At 37.1% G+C, this 22422-nt stretch overlaps 1 protein-coding gene across 3 annotated transcripts; it reads right to left on the reverse strand.

The window, feature by feature from the left end:
* Positions 1 to 1953: 1953 nt before the first annotated feature.
* MCTS1 (MCTS1 re-initiation and release factor) lies at positions 1954 to 19059 on the reverse strand. 3 transcript variants are annotated; one of them, XM_084870416.1, is made up of 6 exons: positions 18695 to 19059; positions 17390 to 17542; positions 16771 to 16868; positions 5978 to 6111; positions 2938 to 3005; positions 1954 to 2160 (listed from the first exon to the last, which is right to left on the reverse strand). In XM_084870416.1, the coding sequence occupies exons 1-6, from the start codon at positions 18703 to 18705 to the stop codon at positions 2079 to 2081; spliced, it is 546 nt and encodes a 181-aa protein (XP_084726542.1). In that variant the 5' UTR covers positions 18706 to 19059; the 3' UTR covers positions 1954 to 2078. The 3 variants fall into 3 exon arrangements, with proteins under 3 accessions (XP_084726542.1, XP_084726543.1, XP_084726541.1); XM_084870417.1 differs by having other exon boundaries at positions 18791 to 18905; XM_084870415.1 differs by lacking the exon at positions 18695 to 19059 and adding an exon at positions 18100 to 18290.
* Between the last annotated feature and the right edge of the window lie 3363 nt (positions 19060 to 22422).

Raw genomic sequence — 22422 nt, forward strand, 5'->3', positions numbered from 1 at the left:
CTGTAAAAGCCTAAGGTACGGAGACATGCGGCGCGCGCAGAGAGGACGGAGCCAGAGAGGAGGGAGGCCGAGTGCCTGGCTGGCGTTCCCTAGCGGGAAGGAGATAAAAGCTCCAACTGTGCTGGGCCCCAGTTCCGACTGCTCTGAACCCCAGTTCTAGGCCAGACCCCGGGGACCTAGGCTCAAACAGAGGGAGCTGGGCTGTAAGGCGGAACCCCGGGGGAGCGGCGAAAGGAGGTCCCGGAGGGGCACACATTGCGTGCAGAGAAGGGACTGTTGGCTGTGCTGCAGGATTGCCCTGGCGGGAAGGAGACAAAAGCTCCGGACTGTTCTGAACGACACCTCCAACTCCACTTCCAACTGAACTGAACCCCAATACCGGGCTCATTGGGGGAGAGCCTAGACTGTTTGGTAGCAGGCGAAAATCGAGGACACCTTTCTCTCAGAGGCGCTTGCAGTGAGGACTGAAGGACCCTGAGACGCAGGAGCCACATAGGGCAGGGCTGACGGGAGCCAAGGCTATAGGCTCCACCCTGAAACCCTGCCCCATCTGTAGCTGCGAAATGCGACAACAACGAAATAGGTCACAAACGAAAGAAATGGAGGACAAAAAGCGACTGGATATAGAGTTCAAATTTACGCTTATAAGGTTTTTCAAGAATTTCCTAGAAAAGGTTGATAAGTCCTATGAGGATATGAAAAGGGATCAACTAGAATTAATAAGGAATCAACAAGAAATGATAAGGGATCAACAAGAAATAAAGAATACATTGTCTGAAATAAAAAAATATTATACAGAGTCCTTAAAACAAATGGAAGATCGCAAGAATCAAGTCAAAGATTTGGAACATAAAGAGCCAGAAGACACTCCTCTGAAGAAGCAAGAAGGCAAGAGAATCCAGAAAATTGAAGATAATGTAAGAAACCTCTGGGACAACTTCAAGCGAACCAACATCAGAATTATGGGGGTCTCCGAGTATCAGAGAGAGCAAGATATCGAAAACATACTGAAAGAAATAAGTGACAGAAAACTTCCCCCACCTGGTGAAAGAATTAAACTTACAAGTCCAGGAAGCGCACAGAACTCCAAACAAAAGGAATCCAAAGAAGACCACACCAATACAAATCATAATTAAAATTCCAAGAGCAAAAGACAAAGAGAGAATATTAAAAGCAGCAAGAGCAAAGCAGGTAGTTACCTATAAAGGAACACCCATACGATTGTCAGCTGATTTCTCAACAGAAACCATGCAGGCCAGACGGGAATGGCAAGAAATATTCAAGGCGATGAATAGTAAGAACCTACAGCCAAAGATAATCTACCCAGCAAAGCTATCACTCAGAATCGAAGGCCAGATAAAGAGCTTCACTAATAAAAAAAAAGCTAAAGGAGTTCATCACCACCAAACCAGAATTATATGAATTGCTGAAGGGGGTTCTTTTGGAAAAGAAAGTAAATAAAGATAAAAATTATGAACAACAAATACGTAACTATCAACAAGTGAATCTAAAAACCAAGGAAATTAAAAAAAAAATCTGATGAACAATATTAACTGTTGAATATAATAGAATCAGAGGTATGGAAGGGGAGTGAACTGACGATTCTTGGGGAAAAGGGGAGAGGGGGATGTGGGAAGAGACTGAACATAAACTGTGCACCTATGGATGAGGACAATGGGGGGTGGGGAAAGGGAACATTTGTAATAATATGAACAATAAAAATTTATTAAAAAAAAAAAAGGGCATGAAGCTCTCTGAGTTTGGTTACTTATCAGATACCTTTTTTAAAAAATTTCTTTATTGAATTAAGGTATCACATATTTGTCCTCACCCCCCCCCAATTCCCATCCCCCACCCCTCCACTACCAGATACCTTTTAATGTCCAAGTTTGTTACCACCCAATTTTCACTGGAGTTTAAGAAAAACTAAAATAATTTTTGAGGCTAACAGAATTTTAGCATCTTTTGAATTTATTCAGCACAACTACAGAGGTATTGTCTTCATGCTGTCACACACAGACACAAACACAGATATAGCACAATATCCGTATTTAGCCTAAGTGCATTCCTTCTGAGGCTCATTTATATGTCTTCATATGCCACAGCCCATCATTTAAATAATGGATATTTTCAATGCCAATTCCTTTGTTGACTTTCTCACTGTAGAAGGAAAAAAGCACATAAACATATTGCTGTGCATTTTTATAGGCTTAGTCATGGTACATATAAAGTGCAATGCTATTTTTCAATTATTGAGTTATAAGTAGAGAATTTATTTAGATTACACTCGCATTACTGTCTACATTAAACTATATTTATAACTCTGGGGCAATTCATGTCTTACATTGATTCTAGTGATCTATTGGGTGTATAGAAACAGAATAATAATGCGTCAACATATCAGAAGAAAATTCAAGTGTTACAATTAACCCTGAAATGAAATTAATAGCAATAATGTATCCTTCAAATGACTTCCAAAGTTCTTAAATATCTTGACTACATTTTGATAATATATATTTAATATTTCCTTACTATTCTATACCACCAGGTCAAAATATACTAAAGTAGTAAGACAAATACTGTGTGATGCTAAACTACGTAACTGTTTTAAAAATTAGTAGCAAAACATCTTTCCTTCCACCTAACTTAAATCATACTAAATAAAAATTCCTAAAATGCCACATACATACATACATGCATACATATAAAACAGTTACATTGGCACATGGGTTCTTTTCAGAGTGCTTAAAAACGAATGCAATCCCAGAGACAAAATATGTTTCACTGGCTTTCTTAGTGCTAGGAAAAATCAGAAATGAGGCTTCTGTGCTTACATATTTGTGGTATGAATGAGAGTCAATTTCCCCTGTCGTTCTGATGCTTCCTGCATTGGTTACCCATATCTCAAAAGCTAAGGGGGCCTAACGTGAGACTTACATATCTTCTGCAGACATCTTCATGACCCCAACACACAGAGCATGCTGTTTTCCTTCTGCCATGATGGCCTGGAAACACACAGCTAAGAACTATTTATCAAATTGTCTTGGAGAGTTGGTGTCAAATAATGATCACATTACTAGTTAAGCCACATTAAACCCATCTCATATCCTTGCCTACACCATTAACTTCTTCAGAATAAGGACTGATCAGAGTCTCTGGGCACACTGTGAATAAATACTCAATAAATGCTATATTAATGAATCTAATAATCATTCTTGGTTTTTAAGTTGGATGTTAATACTTATAACCTAATGCCAACAAAACCAGAATAAGTAATGCAAAACAGGAAATTTTTTGCACCTAAATATTAAAAACTGTGAAATAGCTAAGTAAATATCAATTGTTCTAATGTTTTAATTATTGAATGGTGGTTTTATGTAAAGGACACAGTAAAACAATAATTCTATCTCTAGTCTATCTTTAAGAGCCCAATGTAAGTGTCAACCTAGAACAAACAGTATTTTTGGTTATCATTTGACATTAAACACTGCAGTACATATTTTTTAAAAGTAATGGTTCAAGGATACACAGTACCCTTTGTACTAGCTTTACAACTTTCTAAAAGTCTACAATTATTTCAAAATAAAAATTATTTTTTAAATTTTATTTTATTGTTTAAAGTATTACATATAGTGGTACATATATCTCCTTTTTTCAAAATAAAATTATTTTAAAAGTAAAGTCTAGCCGAAACTGGTTTGGCTCAGTGGATAGAGCATCGGCCTTCGGACTGAAAGGTCCCGGGTTCGATTCTGGTCAAGGGCATGTACCTTGGTTGCGGGCACGTCCCCAGTAGGGGGTGTGCAAGAGGCAGCTGATCGATGATTCTCATCGATGTTTCTAACTCTCTATCCCTCTCTCATCCTCTCTGAAAAATATCAATAAAATATATTTTTAATAAAAAGTAAAGTCTAAGTACTAGGAAAATTTCCCATTTAAAGGAACTCCAGGCCCTAGTCTGTTTTTCTCAGTGATTAGAGTGTTGGCCAGAGGACTGAAGGGTCCAGGGATGGATTTTCCCAGTCAAACCTCGGTTGCAGGCTAGATCCTGGCCCTGGCTGGGGCACTTGCAGGAGGCAACCAATCGATGTGTCTCTCTCATATCAATGTTTTTCTCTCTGTCTCTCCCCCTCCCTTCCACTCTCTCTAAAAATCAATAGAAATAATATCCTTTGGTGAGGATTAACAACAAAAAAGGAACTCTAGAACTCTAAACTTGCAACACTTAGAAAAATCACAAACATAAAAAGGTAACTTATCTTCACAGAATACTTTTCTCCACTGATTTTCAATTCATTCATTCAATGTTCCACAAATATTTAATCACCTATTATGTGACCAGTATCTATGTCAATATAAATTATTCCTAAGATATAAACATACAACTTATACTACCCCTTAGATATAACTTCCACAACAGAGGACAGCCTCCTTTTGAGCACAAGACACATTCTTAAACCCATACCAATAGCCTTCCCACTCCACAGTGATTTCCCCATTCCCACCAAGTATGGTTCCTTCTCTCAATTTGAGGCAAATGGCCATTTTATGTTGGCAAAGTTGGCAAAAACCTATTTAATCTAGAAGATAGTTGACATAGAACCATATACCGTATTTTTCGGACCATAAGACGCACAGGACCATAAGACGCACCAGTTTTTAGAGAAGGGAAATGAAGAAAAAAAGATTCTGAAACAAATAGTGTCCTAAAATATTTTATGTGCATTAAAACCCAACATCACAGTCATAAACACATGTAATCAACCCTGTAAAGTAAACAGCAGCATTTAGAACCATTTTAGAGCTGGGCAAGCACACAGAGACCACACAGAGCCGGGCAAGTAAAAAAACTTTTTTTTACAGTATATGTGTAGGCTATATTTGGACCATAAGACGCAGGGACTTTTCCCCCCCACTTCTGGGGGGAAAAAAGTGCGTCTTATGGTCCGAAAAATACGGTAAATGGAAATACTACAGAATTACTCAGCTATGAGTTGAATAGATGCTTAAGGACTATCTGGGACCTTAAGAGACTAGTTGGCAAAAACCTGTCCAGACTAGTTGGAAAAACCTATTTAATCTAGAATATAGCTGAAACAGCACCATATAAATGGAAATAATGCAGAATTACTCAGCTATGAGTTGAATAGATCCTTAAGGACTATCTGGGATTTTAACAATTCTCTTTGAGAAATCATATTCTGAGGCCCAAACAACCAACTTCAAATGAACTTTAAAAGTTGGGAATTGCCATCATTTTCCACTACCCACTCTACCTACTTTTAGCACTCTACCTGTTACCTAAACTATTTTCCCTTTTGAATCCTTTTATTTCAATGTCAAACATAACAATAGCAAGCTGATGTCCAAAGAAGTGGTCCAATCATATTAGATACTAGAGGCCTGGTGCACGGATTTGTGCACCTATGTGGTCCCTCGGCCTGGCCTGTGGGGATCCAGCCAAAACCGGCTCTCTGACATCCCCCGAGGGATCCCAGATTGCAAGAGGGCAGTTCTCGAGTGACGCACCCTGGAATTGGGCTCCCTCCTCTCTGGTTCTGGGAGCATCACCTGAGAACTGCAGCTGCCAAGTCACAGCAGCTTGGCAGCTCCTGCATTTAGTGTCTGCCCACCACCAGTCAGCCAGTCGCTTAGGCTTTTATATATGTAGATATCTTCTTCAATAATAACAAAGAGTTTTATACTGTGTCCTGAATCTGATAACATTTGGATACTATCTAGGCTAAAATGCAGCTGGGACTCTTTTATTACCTGTTCTCTTTTAATTTCTAAATTGGGTCACAATTTAATCTCAAGAAATAATGTTACTTCCCACATTTTCAAATGTAATAAGAAAGGCATTAGATAATAAAACAGTCACCTCCAAAAAAAGTACATCTTATGTACCCTTGGATGATAGATCTTTCAGTAATGATATAAATATATTTTTTCAATAGTTAGATCCTGAAAAGGATACAACAATCGTATCTACTGCAGCAGGGTAAAGTTTAGCTCCAGGAGAAGTTAAGCCTGGACACATGATATTTGCTCCACTGAGTACAAATTTGATGGCTCCTTTATCAACCTGTTGGTGTGGCAATATAAAGGGATCTAGAAGAAAATAAATACATTACATCACTTAATAAGAGTAACGATTCATCAGAAAAAAAGGCAAAGGACATAAACAAATATTTCCCAAAATTATAGTACTGACAGATGCAAAATAAAACTGAAATACCATCCTTCACTTAGCAAATTAGTAAATATTTCTTCTCAATATTTTTTAATCTTTATTTTTGAAAGAACTACATATGTCCCCTTTTTCCCCCCTCTTTGACTCTTTTTAGCCCACCCCTGCCCCCACCCCAGGCCTTCATCACCCTATTGTCTGTATCCATGGGTTATTCATATATGCATACAAGTTCATTGGTTGATCTCTTCCCACCCATCCACTCTTCACTTAAGAATGGACCTGGAGAGTATTATGCTAAGCGAAATAATCCAGTCGGAGAAAGATAAATATCACATGATCTCACTCATATGTGGAATTTAATGAATAACATAAACTTATGAACAAAAATAGATCCAGAGAAATTAATAAATATTTTTAAGAAAAGTAATTTTCGGTACTAGCAAGAGTGTAGGTAAACTGGCATTCCCATATACTGCTAGAAGGCTTGTAAATTACTAAAACCTTTTTTAGGACTACTTGGCAACATGTATCAACATCCTTAAAAAGGTTCAAACTCTCTTGATTTAGTAATTCTACTTCTAAGATTTTATTCTATGAAAGATGTACAATATATTTAGTTAGAAAAATATTCATTGTCACACTAATATTTATAATAGAAATAAACTGGAATCAACTTAAATGTCCAAAAATAAAGTAATATGACTTAAGGTGTATATACAACATCTATAAAATAGAGCCATGTTTTTGAAAAATACATAATACCCTGGGAAGTGTTCATAATATAATGTTAAAAGGGAAAAGCAGAATGAAAAAACTACCAAAAATATCAGTGGTTGCTAGGGGAGAGGCAGGAAAAAAGGATGAATAGGTGAAGCACAGAGGATGTTTAGGGAAGTGAAACTATTCTATATGATACTTTAACAGTGACCATTATTCATTTGGCAAAACCCACAGAATGTACAAGACAAAAAAATGAAACCTGATGTAAACTATGGATTTTGGTTATCAATAATGTATCAATATTGGTTCATCATTTGTAAAAAATGTATCACATCAATGCAACATATTAATAACAAGAGAAGGGTAGGTACTCCCTGCTTTCTGCTTAGTTTTCCTGTAAACCTAAAATTGTTTTAAAAATAAGTCTATTAATTTTTTTAAAAACTATATAACAGAGAGCCCAACGAAAAAAGGAAAAATATACACATTTACACATACATACAACACAGGAAATAACTGGATGGAAGTACACCAATATGTTAACAATCATTATCTTGAGAGCACAGGAATACAGGTAATTTTATTTCTATATTTTCCTGATATCTAGAATGAACAAATATTCATTTTGTAATCTTAAAAAATATTTTTGTATGTGTATATGTGTCTACAAATAAGTCATAACCTAACAACTAAAGGGTCCCTGGAGGACTTAAAACAATGCCTGGGGGAAACATTTTAGGCCTCTCAGGGCTCTCGAGGAATAACAATAATTGGTAAAATTTATTCACTTTAATGTTTTACCACTAGCCATCCCACTTGTCTGAGCACTGAAAGGACTTGGGTTCGATTCCGGTCAAGGATACATACCTGGGTTGCAGGTTTGATTCCCTGCCCCCCAAGTCAGGGCCCATGAGGGAGGCAACCAGTTGATGTGTAGCTCTCATATCAATGTTTCTCTCTCTCCTCCTCTCCCCTTTTCCTCTCACTGAAAATCAATGGAAAAAATACTCTCATGTGAGGACTTAAAATTAAAAAAAAATTAAAAACACATCCCAGCCAGCTAGGCTCAGTGCTTGAGTATTGACCTAAGAACCAGGAGGTTATGGTTCAATTACAGATCAGAGCACATGCCTGGGTTGTGGGCCCAGTCGCCAGTGTGTGGCTTGGAGGAGGCAGCCAATCAATGATTTTCTCTAATTGATGTTTCTATCACTCTCATCCGCTCCCTTCCCCAATGAAAATAAAAAATATATTTCAAAAAATAATGCCTAGAATGGAAATGGAAAAAAAAAAAAAAAAAAAGCCGGGATAGCAATACCTATATCTGACAAATAAGATCTCAAAATGAAGGCCATAACAAGAGATAAGGAAGGCCACTTCATAATACTAAAGGGAGCAATCCAACAAGAAGAAATAACTCTGGAAAATATATATGCACCCAATAAAGGAGCACCAGTTTATCAAACATTCAAGGAAGAACAAAAACCTATCCTCCTCAGACTATTCCAGAAAATTCAGAAGGAAGGAACACTTCCAAACTCATTCTATGAAGCCAGTATCACTCTAATACCAAAACCAGGTAAAGATAACACAATGAAAGAAAATTATAGTCCAAAATCTCTCATCAACACAGATGTCAAAATCCTTAACAATTCTAGCAAATCAGATCCAGCAGTACATCAGAAAGATCATACACCATGACCAACTAGGATTTATCCCAGGGTTGCAAAAATGGTACAATATCCGCAAATCAATAAACGTGATTCATCACATAATCAAATTGAGAGATAAAAATCACAGTCAGCTGAGACCGGTTTGGCTCAGTGGATAGAGCGTCTGCCTGCGGACTGAAAGGTCCTGGGTTCGATTCCAGTCAAGGGCATGTACCTTGGTTGCGGGCACATCCCCAGTAGGGGTGGTGCAAGAGGCAGCTGATTGATGACTCTCTCTCATCGATGTTTCTAACTCTCTATTCCTCTCTAGGAAATCAATAAAATATATTGTTTTTAAATCACAGTCATATCAACTGATGCAAAAAAAGCATTTGACAAAATCCAACACCCATTTTTGATAAAAATTCTTAGCAAGGTGGGAATAGAAGAATCATACCTCAAAATAATAAAAATCATATATGACAAACCCATAGCCAATATCATACTCAATGGGGAAAAACTAAAACCATTTCCCCTAAGAATAAAACCAAGACAAGGATGCCCACTCTCACCACTCCTGTATGACATAGTACTGGAAGTATTAGCCATTGCAATTAGACAATAAGAAGAAATAAAAGGCATCCAAATTGGAAAATAAAAAGTAAAACTGTCCTTACACACAGATGGCATGATATTGTACATAAAAAAAAAAGGTCTCCACCAAAAAACTCTTAGACTTAATAAATGAATTTGGCAATGTAGCAGGATACAAAATTAATGCCAAGAAATCTATGGCATTTCTATACACCAATAGTGAACTAACAGAAAGAGAGACTAAAAAAGCAATCCCATTTACCATCGTACCAAAAACATTAAGATACCTAGGAATAAACTTAACTAAGGAGATAATAGACCTACCTATATGAGGAAAACTACAGGACAATGAAAAAAGAGATAGAGGAAGATGTAAACAGATGGAAGAACATACCATGATCGTGGATTGCTAGAATCAACATCATTAAAATGTCCATACTACCCAAAGCAATCTATAGATTCAATGCACTCCCCATTAAAATACCAATGGCATATTTCACAGAATTAGAAAAAACTCTCCAAAAATTCATCTGGAATAAAAAAAAAAAAGACCCCAAGTAGCTGCAGCAATCCTGAGAAAGAAGAACAAAGTAGGTGAGATCTCAGTACCAGATATCAAGCTATATTACAAAGCCACTGTTCTCAAGACAGTCTGGTACTGGCACAAGAACAGATATTTAAACCAATGGAGTAGAATAGAAAACCCAGAAATTGACCCAAACCACTATGCTCAATTAATATTCCACAAAGGAGGCATGAACATACAATGGAGTCAAGACAGTCTCTTCAATAAATGATGTTGGGAAAATTGGATAGATACATGCAAAAAAATGAAACTAGACTACCAACTTACACCACACAAAAATATAAACTCAAAATGGATAAAGGATTTAAACATAAGACAGGAAACCATGAAAATACTAAAGGAATCCACAGGTAGAGAAATCTCAGACATATGCTGAAGCAATTTCTTCACCAATATCACAACTAGGACAATGGAAGCTAAAGAGAAAATAAACAAATGTGACTACATTAAAATAAAAAGCTTTTGCACAGCAAAAGAAACCATCAACAAAACAACAAGAAAGCCCACTGTATAGGAGAACATATTTGCAAATGTTATCACTGATAAAGGTTTAATCTCCAACATTTACTTACTTAATAAAAGGAAATCATACAACTTAATAAAAGGAAAATAAATGATCCAATAAAAAAAAATCTCTATGGACTTAAATAGATACTTTTCAAAAGAAGACAGAAGAAAGGCCAAGAGACATATGAAAACATGCTCAAAGTCACTAATTATAGGAGAGATGCAAATCGAAAAAATATGTGGTACCATCTCACACCTGTCAGTATGGCAATCACCAACAAATCAACAAACAAGTGCTGGCGAGGATGCAGAAAAAAGGAACCCTCATGCACTGCTGGGTGGGAATGCAGACTGGTGCAGCCTCTGTGGAGAACAGTATGGAGTTTCCTAAAAAAACTAAAAATGGAACTCCCATTTGACCCAGTGATCCCACTTCTAGGAATATACCCCATGAAACTAAAAACACCAAACAGAAAGGATATATGCATCTTATATTCATAGCAGCACAATTCACCATAGCTAAGATTTGGAAACAGCCTAAATGCCCATCAGCAGATGAGTGGATTAGAAAGCTATGGTACATCTACACAATGTAATACTACACTGCTATAAAAAAGAAGGAATTCTTACCATTTGCAGCAGCATGGATGGAACTGGAGAACATTATGCTAAGTGAAATAAGCCAGGCAATGAAAGAAAAATACCACATGATCGCACTCATTTATGGAAAATAAAGAATATTATAACCTGATGAACAAAAAGATAGATAAAGAAGCATTAAAGCACCCAACAGACTGTCAAATTACAGCGGGAAGGCTGGAGAGTGTTGGGAAAGGGGGGGAGGGGGAGGGGAGATCAACCAAAGGACTTGTATGCATGCATATAAGTACAGCCAATGGACACAAGACACTGGGGGGTGGAATGAGGGCATGCAATAGGAGGTAGGGGAGGTTGGGTGAAAGTCAATGGGAGGGGGAAAAAAGGAGATATATGTACTACTATGTGTAATATTTTAAACAATAATAAAAAGAATATAGGAGGATCCAAGATGGCTGCGCCCAGGTGAACACCTAGCCGCAGCCGCACACAACAATTTCAATAAAATACAACTAAAATATAAAACGGACATTGCCCAGAACTACAGGAAGGTTGACTGACTGGAAATTCTACAGCAAGAAGCAAGGAGAAAACCAGAAGGAGGCTCGGAGGAGCTGGAAAAGCCCAAGGTACAGAGATGCGGCACGTGGAGAGGACGGAGCCAGAGAGGAGGGGGAGGCGGAGTGCCTGGCGGGCGTTCCCTAGCGGAAAGGAGATAAAACTCCGACTGTGCTGGGCCTCCGACTTCTCTGAACCCCCGTTCTAGCCCAGAACCCGGGGACCCAGGCTCATCCATAGGGAGCCGGGCTGTAAGGCGGGACTCCGGGGAAGCCGCGAAAGGAGGTCCCGGAGGCGCGCACACTGCGCGCAGAGAAGGGACGGTTGGCTGTGCCGCGGGATTGCCCTGGCCGGAAGGAGACTGGGGCTCCAGACTGCTCTGAACGCCACCTCCAACTCCACTTCCAACTGAACTGAACCCCAATACCGGGCTCATTGGGGGAGAGCATAGACAGTTTGGCAGCAGGCGAAAATCAAGGGCACCTTTCTCTCAGAGGCGCCGGCAGTGAGGACTGAAGGACCCGCATAGGGTGGGGCTGATGGAAGCCAAAGCTGCAGGCTCCACCCTGAAACCCCATCCCATCTGTAACTGCGAAATGCAACAACAAAATAGATCACAAACGAAAGAAATGGAGGACAAAAAGCGTCTGGATATAGAGTTCAAATCTACGCTTATAAGGTTTTTCAAGAATTTCCTAGAAAAGATGGATAAGACTTATGAGGATATGAAAAGAGATCAACTAGAATTAATAAGGAGTCAACAAGAAATGATAAAGGATCAATAAGAAATGATAAGGGATCAACAAGAAATAAAGAATACATTGTCTGAAATAAAACATATTTTACAGAGTCCTAAAAACAGAAGGGAAGATCGCAAGAATCAAGTCAAAGATTTGGAACATAAAGAGCCAGAAGACACTCCTCCACAGAAGCTAGAAGGCAAGAGAATCCAGAAAATTGAAAATAATGTAAGAAACCTCTGGGACAACTTCAAGCGAACCAACATCAGAATTATGGGGGTCCCAGAAGATGAGAGAGAGCAAGATATTGAAAACATACTGAAAGAAATAGTGACAGAAAACTTCCCCCACCTGGTGAAAGAATTAGACTTACAAGTACAGGAAGCGCACAGAACTCCAAACAAAAGGAATCCAAAGAGGACCACACCAAGACACCTCATAATTAAAATTCCAAGAGCAAAAGACAAAGAGATAATATTAAAAGAAGCAAGAGCAAAGAAGGTAGTTACCTATAAAGGAGCACCTATACGATTGTCAGCTGACTTCTCAACAGAAACCATGCAGGCCAGAAGGGAATGGCAAGAAATATTCAAGGTGATGAATAGTAAGAACCTACAGCCAAAGATAATCTATCCAGCAAAGCTATCACTCAGAATCGAAGGTCAGATAAAGAGCTTCACTAATAAAAAAAAGCTAAAGGAGTTCATCACCACCAAACCAGAATTATATGAATTGCTGAAGGGGGTTCTTGCAGAAGAGAAAGTAAACAAAGATAAAAATTATGAACAACAAATACGTAACTATCAACAAGTGAATCTAAAAACCAAGGAAATTAAAAAAAAAAATCTGATGAACAATAGTAACTGTTGAATATAATAGAATCAGAGGTATGGAAGGGGAGTGAACTGATGATTCTTGGGGAAAAGGGGAGAGGGGGGCGTGGGAAGAGACTGAACATAAACTGTGCACCTATGGATGAGGACAATGGGGAGTGGGGAAAGGGCAGAGGGTGGGGTGGGAACCTGGTGGATGAGAGCAATGATGGGGGGGAAAAAAGGAACATTTGTAATAATATGAACAATAAAAACTTATTTAAAAAAAAATAAAAAATAAAAATTTTTTATTATTTTAAATTAAAAAAAAAGAAATAAGAACTTAGTCTAAAGCTACCTATTATTAATGCTACAATAAATATAAATTATTAAATAGTATGATTATATCTTATGTTCATGTTTGTATATTTAAATTATTAATAAATGGAGAAGAAACATGGAAAAAAAAGAATATATACTATACATTTAGCTTATATACTTAAGATGAAACAGTTATTATTTTAATAGGAATATACAAATGTTGAGAAATAATACAGAGCAAAGGTATTACTCTTTTGCACAGAAGACATAATGGAAGAATTCTTAGAGATGAGCAGTGTTACAGCTCAAAGTCAGTAATGAGACAAGATGATAGAAAACATAGGGAACCAATTTATAAATAAGTTTATCAGCTTTATACTGGTTTCACATAATCATTTTGCTTATCTTATATGTTTTAAGGATTTTTCTTGGGAGCTATCAAATTATAGAAATATTTCAAGTTTTATTTTATGGCATATTAATTTGTATGACTGAGCCTGTATACGTATTTTTAATTTATAAAATACTATGTACTGTTTCCTTTCAAAATTATACTTTTCATTAAAACAATAAAGAATCAAATTTTATAAGATAATAATAATAATAATGCCTAGCTTCTAAGGCTTAAAAAATGGAATGTGAATGAATACATTTATTATTCATAAGCCATAATTTATTTTCCAGATCTCCATCCTTATTAACCGCTGAACAGCTACCCTTTAATAATGATGATGATGATGATGATGATGATGATGATAATTAGTGCTAGTGGACACTGTTTAAACAATTACTAAATCATTATAATGGTTATCATTTATGAGTACTTACTACATTCTAGACATTGTGTTAGGTAAATTACATATACTATCTCATTTAATCCTCACAACCCATAATATATGTTCATATTAAAAACCACTATGTCCATGTTTAAAAATAAAGAAATAAGATTTAAACAGGTTGAGTGACCTGACAAAAGAAATGCACTGGAAATTGAACCCAGGTCTGCCTAACTCCAAGTTCATGCTTTTAACCACAGTAGTATCCTGCTTCTTGTACAAAAATAACTTTAAGAAGCTCTAAAAGGTTGGCTCCCAGAAAAAATACTACTAAATAGGAACATCTTTTTCTTCAGCTTATTACGACTTTTCCTTAACATATGGAAAAACTGGAAGAATAGCTCAATGAACACCTGGACACTATCCACTTAGGTGAACAATTGGGTGTTCTCCTTCAAGGAAACATGCCCATGCCATTCCCTTCCCCCTCTACTAGCCTCACAGGCACATATTCCCTAAACTGTATGGGACCCCATGAGACTTGCAACCAGGGGAGAAATGGGCAGTGACAGCTCATCCCAGGCTAACCCCCTGAACCTATCTGCAAGGCCCCCCTTTCTCTGGCTTCCCAGTGAGCCAAAGAAGCCCAGCCTAGGCTCTCCTGTTGCTTCTTTTATGCCCTTCCTTATTTCACTGTACTAAGTATAATTTTGCTGCTGTAGTCAATAAATTCTTGTTTGCTTATCTAAAAGAAAAAAAAATCAACAATTGTTCATTAACATTTTGCTACATTTGCTTTATCTCTTTCTGTTTAAACAGACATATTTTCCCTCTATTTTAAATTTCAAACATAATGCTTCACCAAAATGAGCACACACTACCTAAGAATAAAGTCATTCTCCTACATAACCACAACACTATTATCATACCTGAAAATTTAACAATAGTTCTGCAATATCATCTTATAAACAAACTATATGCAAATTTCTCCCAATAGTCCCAAGAAAGTCATTTATATCTTTTTTTTGGAGGAGGAGGAGGGCTTGAATTTGGTTTGTTTTTTAAACCAATCTAGATTCATGCAATAAATTTGATTATTTTGTTCTATTCTCTTTAAATTAAGTAGGAATTAATATAATTAAAATGTCTTAATATCACCAAAATGTTTTTATTTTAAACTTTTCCCCATTGCATCAGGACTCTATTTCTGTCCATCGTATTTTTTTAACTTGATGAAATCAATACTTAATCAATTAATTGTAAATATTCCTTTAAAAATATTAAAATGCTTTATCTATAACCAATGAATGCATGGATGGGTAGAACAACAAATTGATGTTTTTCTTTCTCTCTCCCTTCCTCCTTCCTCCTCTACCACTGTCCCTCCGTCTCTCTCTCTCCCTCTATTTCAAATTCATAAATAGCCTGGCCGGTGTGGCTCAGTGATTGAGCATGGACCCATGGCCCAAGAGGTCTCAAATTCGGTTCCTAGTCAGGGCACATGCCTGGTTTTTAGGCTTGATCCCCAGTAGTGGGTATGCAGGAGGCAGCTAATGGATGTTTCTTTCTTATCCATGTTTCTATCTCTCTATCCCTCTCTCTTCCTCTCTCTCTAAAAAAAATCAATAAAAACACTTTTTAAAAATTAAAAATAAATTTAAAAAAATTTTAAATAAATTAAATCAAATGCTTCACCTTTTTTAAAATTTGCCTAACAGCTTCACTTCTCTGGACCTCTGCTTCACCAAGTAATGAAAAATTTATCTCCTCTTACCAAAAATCAAATTCATTAATTAAATCACAAATACCACCTACAGAACCCTCCAGTCACTCCCTTCCTTTCTGCCTCTTGGCAAGAAGGCCAGATATGCATACTGGTTTTAAAAGCAGAAATTTTTTAAATTCACATTTAAAACTTCTTGGGCACTGTGATTATATCTTCCTCTGGATGTTTTTGTAATATACTCAATCTAATATGCAAAAGTGGGTAGATAATAAACATTATTTTGTTTCATAACACCTGAACTTGGCACTCAACTAACAATAACTGACTCCAACAATTAGACAATGCTTTCCCTTATAGAGAATTATCTCTATGAGGCAAATTTATTTTTTTAATATATTTTATTGATTTTTTTACCAAGAGGGAGAGCTAGAAACAGCAATGAGAGAAAAACATCGATTAGCTGCCTCCTGCACTCCCCCCCCCCCACCCCCGGTGATACACCTGCAACCAAGGTACATGCCCTTGACAGGAATCGAACCTGGAACCTTTCAGTCCAAAGGCTGATGCTCTATCCACTGAGCCAAACCGGTTTTGGCTATATGAGGCAAATTTAGATATAAATTTAAAAGGAAATGCTCAGAGTACTTATCACAGTTTGTGAATATATACTTGTGTAATTATATAAGTTGTCTATTCTCCCAACTAGACTGTTAGTTTCATAGGGACAGGGACCAAGTCTGGAACATAGTAAGTTCAATAAGTATTTGTTGAATGAATGAATGAATGAATGAATGAATGTTCTTTCTTGGTCTTTCTGGAACACATAATGAGAGAATCTGCATTTTTCAGATTTACCACAAGATGGGAATTCATTTTACTTTATATTCCTTAATACCAGTACTAATAAATAAGTTAACACCAGAAGTTACTTTCAGCTCCTTTTGTGTCTTTCTATATCCCCAAATATGTATTTTCTAATAAGACTTACATTTGTGAAGTAATCTTAGGGTTGGATAAAAAGGTCCTTCTCTTTGTCTAAAAAATAGTAACTCTCCATTTACTGTAAGGATTTCTATATGTTCATGGCTGTAAGACAAATGTCACAAAGTACAAGTTAGATATTTTCTTTCTGAAATGAATATGCCAAATAGCCTTTAAATAATGTATAATATGAAACATGTATATACAGATACAGTAAGCTTTGTAAAAATTTTTCAATAAAGATCCAAGCCAAAAAAATTGTTTATCTGCTTCACCTATCATACCAGTCCAATGTAAAGAAAAAATATGAGCTGCTACACTCAATTTTATTTCACATATTGTTAATTTCATTGTTAGGTAATTCAATAAAACAAATCTCTAAAGTACAAATGAAATAAATTAAATCCAACTCTAAACATTTAATTGATTAAAAAAAATCAGTACATGTTTTCATATAGAAAAACACTTGAAAATATAAATATTGCTTAGAGTTATTCTACTTATCTACTCCCATAATCTATCAATAATTAATGTGAAAATAATTCCATTTATTATGGGTGCATTCTAATCACACAATATTCAACTACTTAGGCCTCAGCTTCACATAGATAAAAATAAAAACTTACCATCGCACTATTTTGACAGGATCTTTCTTAGGCATGATTTGATTAAGCCATGGTTCAATACCTGGAAATTGCTCTATCAATTGGTTCTTAATGCCCTTTATAACTGAGGTTTTCAACTGGATGCAATTGGACACATTTTCTTTTTCATCAAATCTGCCAAATGAATTTTGAAAGAAAAAAAAAGGTATTTCTAAGTAAACATATCAGAACAGCTAAAGGTAATGTTTTAATGAGTCATATATTCCCAAGCAAGTATTTAGATGCCTAAAATAATAATGAAATAAGTTGATTTTTAAAATACTATTTACCTTTTATTCTGTCCAGCACAACCAACGTCTTATTACATTAAAATAAGCTGTCATACATACACAATTATTGATAGCTGGGGAGGGGAGGATATGAGGCATATTTCACATTATAACCTGTAATGAGCTATACAAATGCCTGTTTTAGAAAATCTTACTGGTCTCTGCCCAGGAAGAAATACAGATTTCCACCTATAACAAACCTGTGTGGGGGAACAAAAGAAGCAAACCAAAACAAAAGAGCCCTCAAGCATTGAGATACAGAAGACCAACGCAAGTATAAACAGAAAATCGGTCCCTGTTAACCTATGCAATCTACTGAGATATTTTTTTAAGTCATGATAATAATGATGATGGATAAGATCCATGTTTATTTTTGCTCAAAATGTCATAAACAAAACCCACCTTCCTTTGCCCATGTTTCCCCTTGGCTTTTTGCGTCTACCGAAAAGATACGTTCCCAAGGAATTTTTGTCTTCCTTACACTGAATAGCCTATGGGGTAATCACGCTGTTTTCAAGACAAGGTTAATCTGGCAGCTAAGCAATAGGCATGACAGCCTGCTTGCTTCCTGTCACCCAGACTCCTCCACTCCCATGACCCAGGAAGTCAAGCCTTCCCTTATACAGTTCATAACTAATAAACAGACGGCAGTGAGTGCATGGCTCTCCTCTTAGTTAAAGAGGATATACCTTTAAGTCACAGTGCAAGGATGTGACTGGTAGAACCTGGAAATGGAGATAGTATTGGGAAAGGGAGCAAAAGAGAAAGAGGGGTAGTAAGGATAAAGAAAATAAAGGTGGGAGAACCAGAACCCGACTGGGGATTAGGAATGGAAAGCTTAAAGAAGTGTTGTAAGTTGTGAGTGAGAGCAGAGTACTATAGAAAACCTTAGGATGGCAGGGGCAGGGGAGAGAGAAAGAGGATCTTTGCTCTCGCCCTCTTCCGCACCTCCCACCACCTTTGTGAGCGGCGGACCGAGGCCACACCGTGTCCTTACTTCTTGAACATGATCCAAGGTGAAGGGGGCGACGATGGGGAAGGGCCTGGAATGGGGGGGAAATTTAATTGGCACGGGTCCGGCGGGTCCCCTTACAGGAGGAAGGCTGGCACTGACTGGCGGAGCAGTCTTCTTTCTCCCGGAAAGGGAGACAGCCAGCAGACTTTCCGGTTCTCAGTGAAATTTGACTACTTCCGCTCCTCTGAACACCTCGCCCACTTTTGCCGGCCCTTTTTGGGCTATCGACTGCTATCCTGAGCGGGTAGCTGAAAGGGCGGGACTTGAGAAGGAAGGAAAAATAGATAAATCATTCTAGTTGCTGGAAGAGAAGAATGGAGGGGCGGGGAACTCTATCAACTCTAAGCAACTCCGATAGCAGTTGTGTCCTTACGGGTTCCTCAAAGGATCAAAATTCTTCCGTGTGCAACCTACTGTTAACCTAAACAATTTTTTTTTTTAACCAGGAAAGGATTTTTGTTCCCCGAGGCAACCGAATGGATTGGTGTTCACCCAAGAGCATAAACTCAGTCTTGCCTGACAGTCTCCTGTAGATGTATTTGTGGACTTGCCAAGTTTTGCAAATAAAAATACAAGATATTGGTTAAATTTCAATTTTGCATAAACAATGAATATTGTTTAAAGGATAAATATACCTCATTAATATTTGGGCATACTTAGGCTAAAAGATTTGTTATCATCCTGTATTTTAATCTGGCAACCATATTCACTAGTCAAAACGAAGTGTATTCACAAGATTGCCATCCCCTGCCTCAATCCCAAACCTATGAGGTGAGCTATAAATCAATAAAGGCAATTTCCTTGAGTGATAAAACGTCCTGTAGTCGAGCAATAGATTCATCTGATGGAAGAGATAACAACTAAAAAACACGTTTTACTTACCTAATTTTTAAAAGTAGAGTGAATCAAGGGTTTTTGTCAGCAAAGAAAGCATAGAAAAATACAAAACCTAAACAGACACTAGCCCCAGGCGTTGGGGTAGGTGTATACTAACCTGTACAGCAAATACACCAGTCCCTCTAGGAAGTATATACTCAAGTCTCTATTGGGGAGATGGACCCTTGGAGCAATCATATGGATTTGAATTGTGCAACTAACTCCCTTTGTGTTGATTCTATGGTAGCAACAATCTTCTGATTATAATTTAGCTTCCCATAAAGATCTGCCTGAAAACAATGTTCTATTTTCAAATCAAATCCCATGAATAATTGTTTGTCTTTGTAAATTAATAATTGGCATTCTGGTTTACACACGGGGCTCTTATGAACATCCTTATCATGACTTTGCATTCGTAGCATCAATCAATTTGAGACCTTTAGAATACTGAGTTCATGAAGATGCAAAACTGAAAATCAGACCCTTAGTTGTGGTTAGTACTACAGTGTCAGGTTTGTTGCCAAACAGCTTTCCTCCCCTGGCAGCTCTCACATCATCCTGGGAGCCTGCCAGGTAACAATATGCATTGTAACAGCAATAAGCAGTCACTATTAAGCAGTGTAATAAAATAGATCATTTGCATTTGATCTATATATAACACAATATAATAACTATATTATAGAAACAAAATTTAACTTGATGGGCCCCCAAATTAATAATACCTAGATGGACTTCCTAATCTCTTGAACTTTTGGCTTGAGAAACCTACTAATTTTAGACCTTCTAGAAAGTATTATGCTGAATATTTGCAGTGTTAGAAATGATAGTTAACTTTTAATTCTATAAAAATGAGACACTATCTAAATTATGACAAATCCCACATGCATGGGAATAGATATACAGCTACATATGCATACATATTTTTAATTTTTAATTTGTCAATTACAGTTTACATTCAATTATATATTAATTTCAGGTGCTGTACATATATATTTTAATCCATTTTCATACACTCTGATAATCACAGAAACTGAATCTGAGTTATGACAAATGCCAAGTTAGATCATTAGTATTAATGAGGTATTGAGTTCTCTATGTGTGCATCAATACCTTCATTCATAACCCACCTACACAGATACATAAGCAGGGCCCACTTGTCACTACAATGTGTTTCTGGTTGTGTGTTGTAAACAGTATAATCATAAAGTGGACTCTGTTTTTCCAAGATTACAACTGGGGTTTGCTCCTGCCAAAGGACTCATCTTCAAATAAATCATCACTACAATAAACAATATGTCATAAAAGAAGAAATACTTAAAATAAACCTCTTCAAAAATTAAAATAATGAAGTTCATTTATTCATGCAATAAATAGTTACTATACTGGATTTTAATGCTTTATACGTACATGCTCTGTACTATAACTTGCGCATACCTGGTAAGTATTCTGTGCACATTTTATTTAATTTATTTTAGAAGGGTCCTCAATGTATATGCAGCACAGAACATAGAAAACCCAAGTCTATCAAACATTTTACTAAAATAAGTAACTTAGATATAACAAGCATTAAATATTTAATTATTGTGTTTGCCTTACAATTTGGAAATTATTTTATAGAATCATCTTATATAAAGCTATAAAATTCTTCCCAAAGGAGTTTTGTAGAAAGACCTCCTTTGCTTCTTTGTAAGCTTCCTTGAGCAATAAGTATGGCATCAAAACCCTTCAGGGTGTCCAATAAAGAAAAGTTTCCTTAGGAGCTGGGCCACAGCTTTCTACACTGAAAAAACTGCTTTTACTGCAATATTAAATTTGGCCACTGCCAGAATCCTGCTGGGCCTCACATCTGTACGAATCTACAGCTGTGAAGTCTTCCATTAAGGTCACTTTTCCCACAAACTGCCTCTCAGCCTTACACCGAAGAGCCCCCTGTAACTGGCTTTATATCCCCCACAAGAGCAAGACATACCTACGAATTACAGCACTATCCCCACCACCAATGAACTCTCATGAGAAAATACATTGGCCCAACCCCTGCCTGGATATTTGTCCATACTGAGAAACATAAGGAACACCAACAAAACAGCAGTTCCTGCCTGCAGTCCCAAATACTAGTAGAGCTAAGTTTGGAGAAATCTGAAAGCCCCCTATTTATCAGAAGATTGTCAGGACTAACCATCTTGCCAAACTTGTGATAAGCCAAACCCACATCCCTGTTTTCCTTTGTCATTACCCAATATGTAAACACCCAGTTCAACTTATTTGCTATGTGATCTTGGGCAAGTCAATTAATTCTGTGACTGTCTTCCATCCTATCTAATAAAGAGGGAATATGCTAATTGACCCTCAAACCCTCACAAAGATGGTGGCACCCACAGCCAATAAGGAGGGAATATGCTAATTGACTGCCCACTCTCAAAGATGGCAGCACCCACAGCCAACAAGGAGGGAATATGCATCATAAGGTCAAACTTAATTATGCTAAGAGGGCTGTGCCCTCTAACCTGGGACTTGTTTGTGGCTTTGCCAACAGGTCAGTCCAAGACTTAATCCTATAGCTGCTCCCTACAGTTAAGTAACTTGCCCAAGATTACCAAGCTATGAAGTACTAGAATCTGGATTTGAACCCAAGTAATCAAACTCTATCCTCTAAATCACAACACTTAAAGACCCCCTTCTGTGCCCTGCCCCATCCTCTTCTCTTCAGATCTTCCCTCCCTTTCTTACTCATAGTTAATAACTGGTAATAGTTTTATGTGCATCCTTCCAGAAATTTTATTGGCATATTTACATATATATTGTATATATGCATAAGAAACATAAATGGAATCATA

This window comes from Pipistrellus hanaki, assembly GCF_964339955.1.
Source record: "Pipistrellus hanaki genome assembly, chromosome: X".
NCBI classification, from domain to species: Eukaryota; Metazoa; Chordata; class Mammalia; order Chiroptera; family Vespertilionidae; genus Pipistrellus; species Pipistrellus hanaki.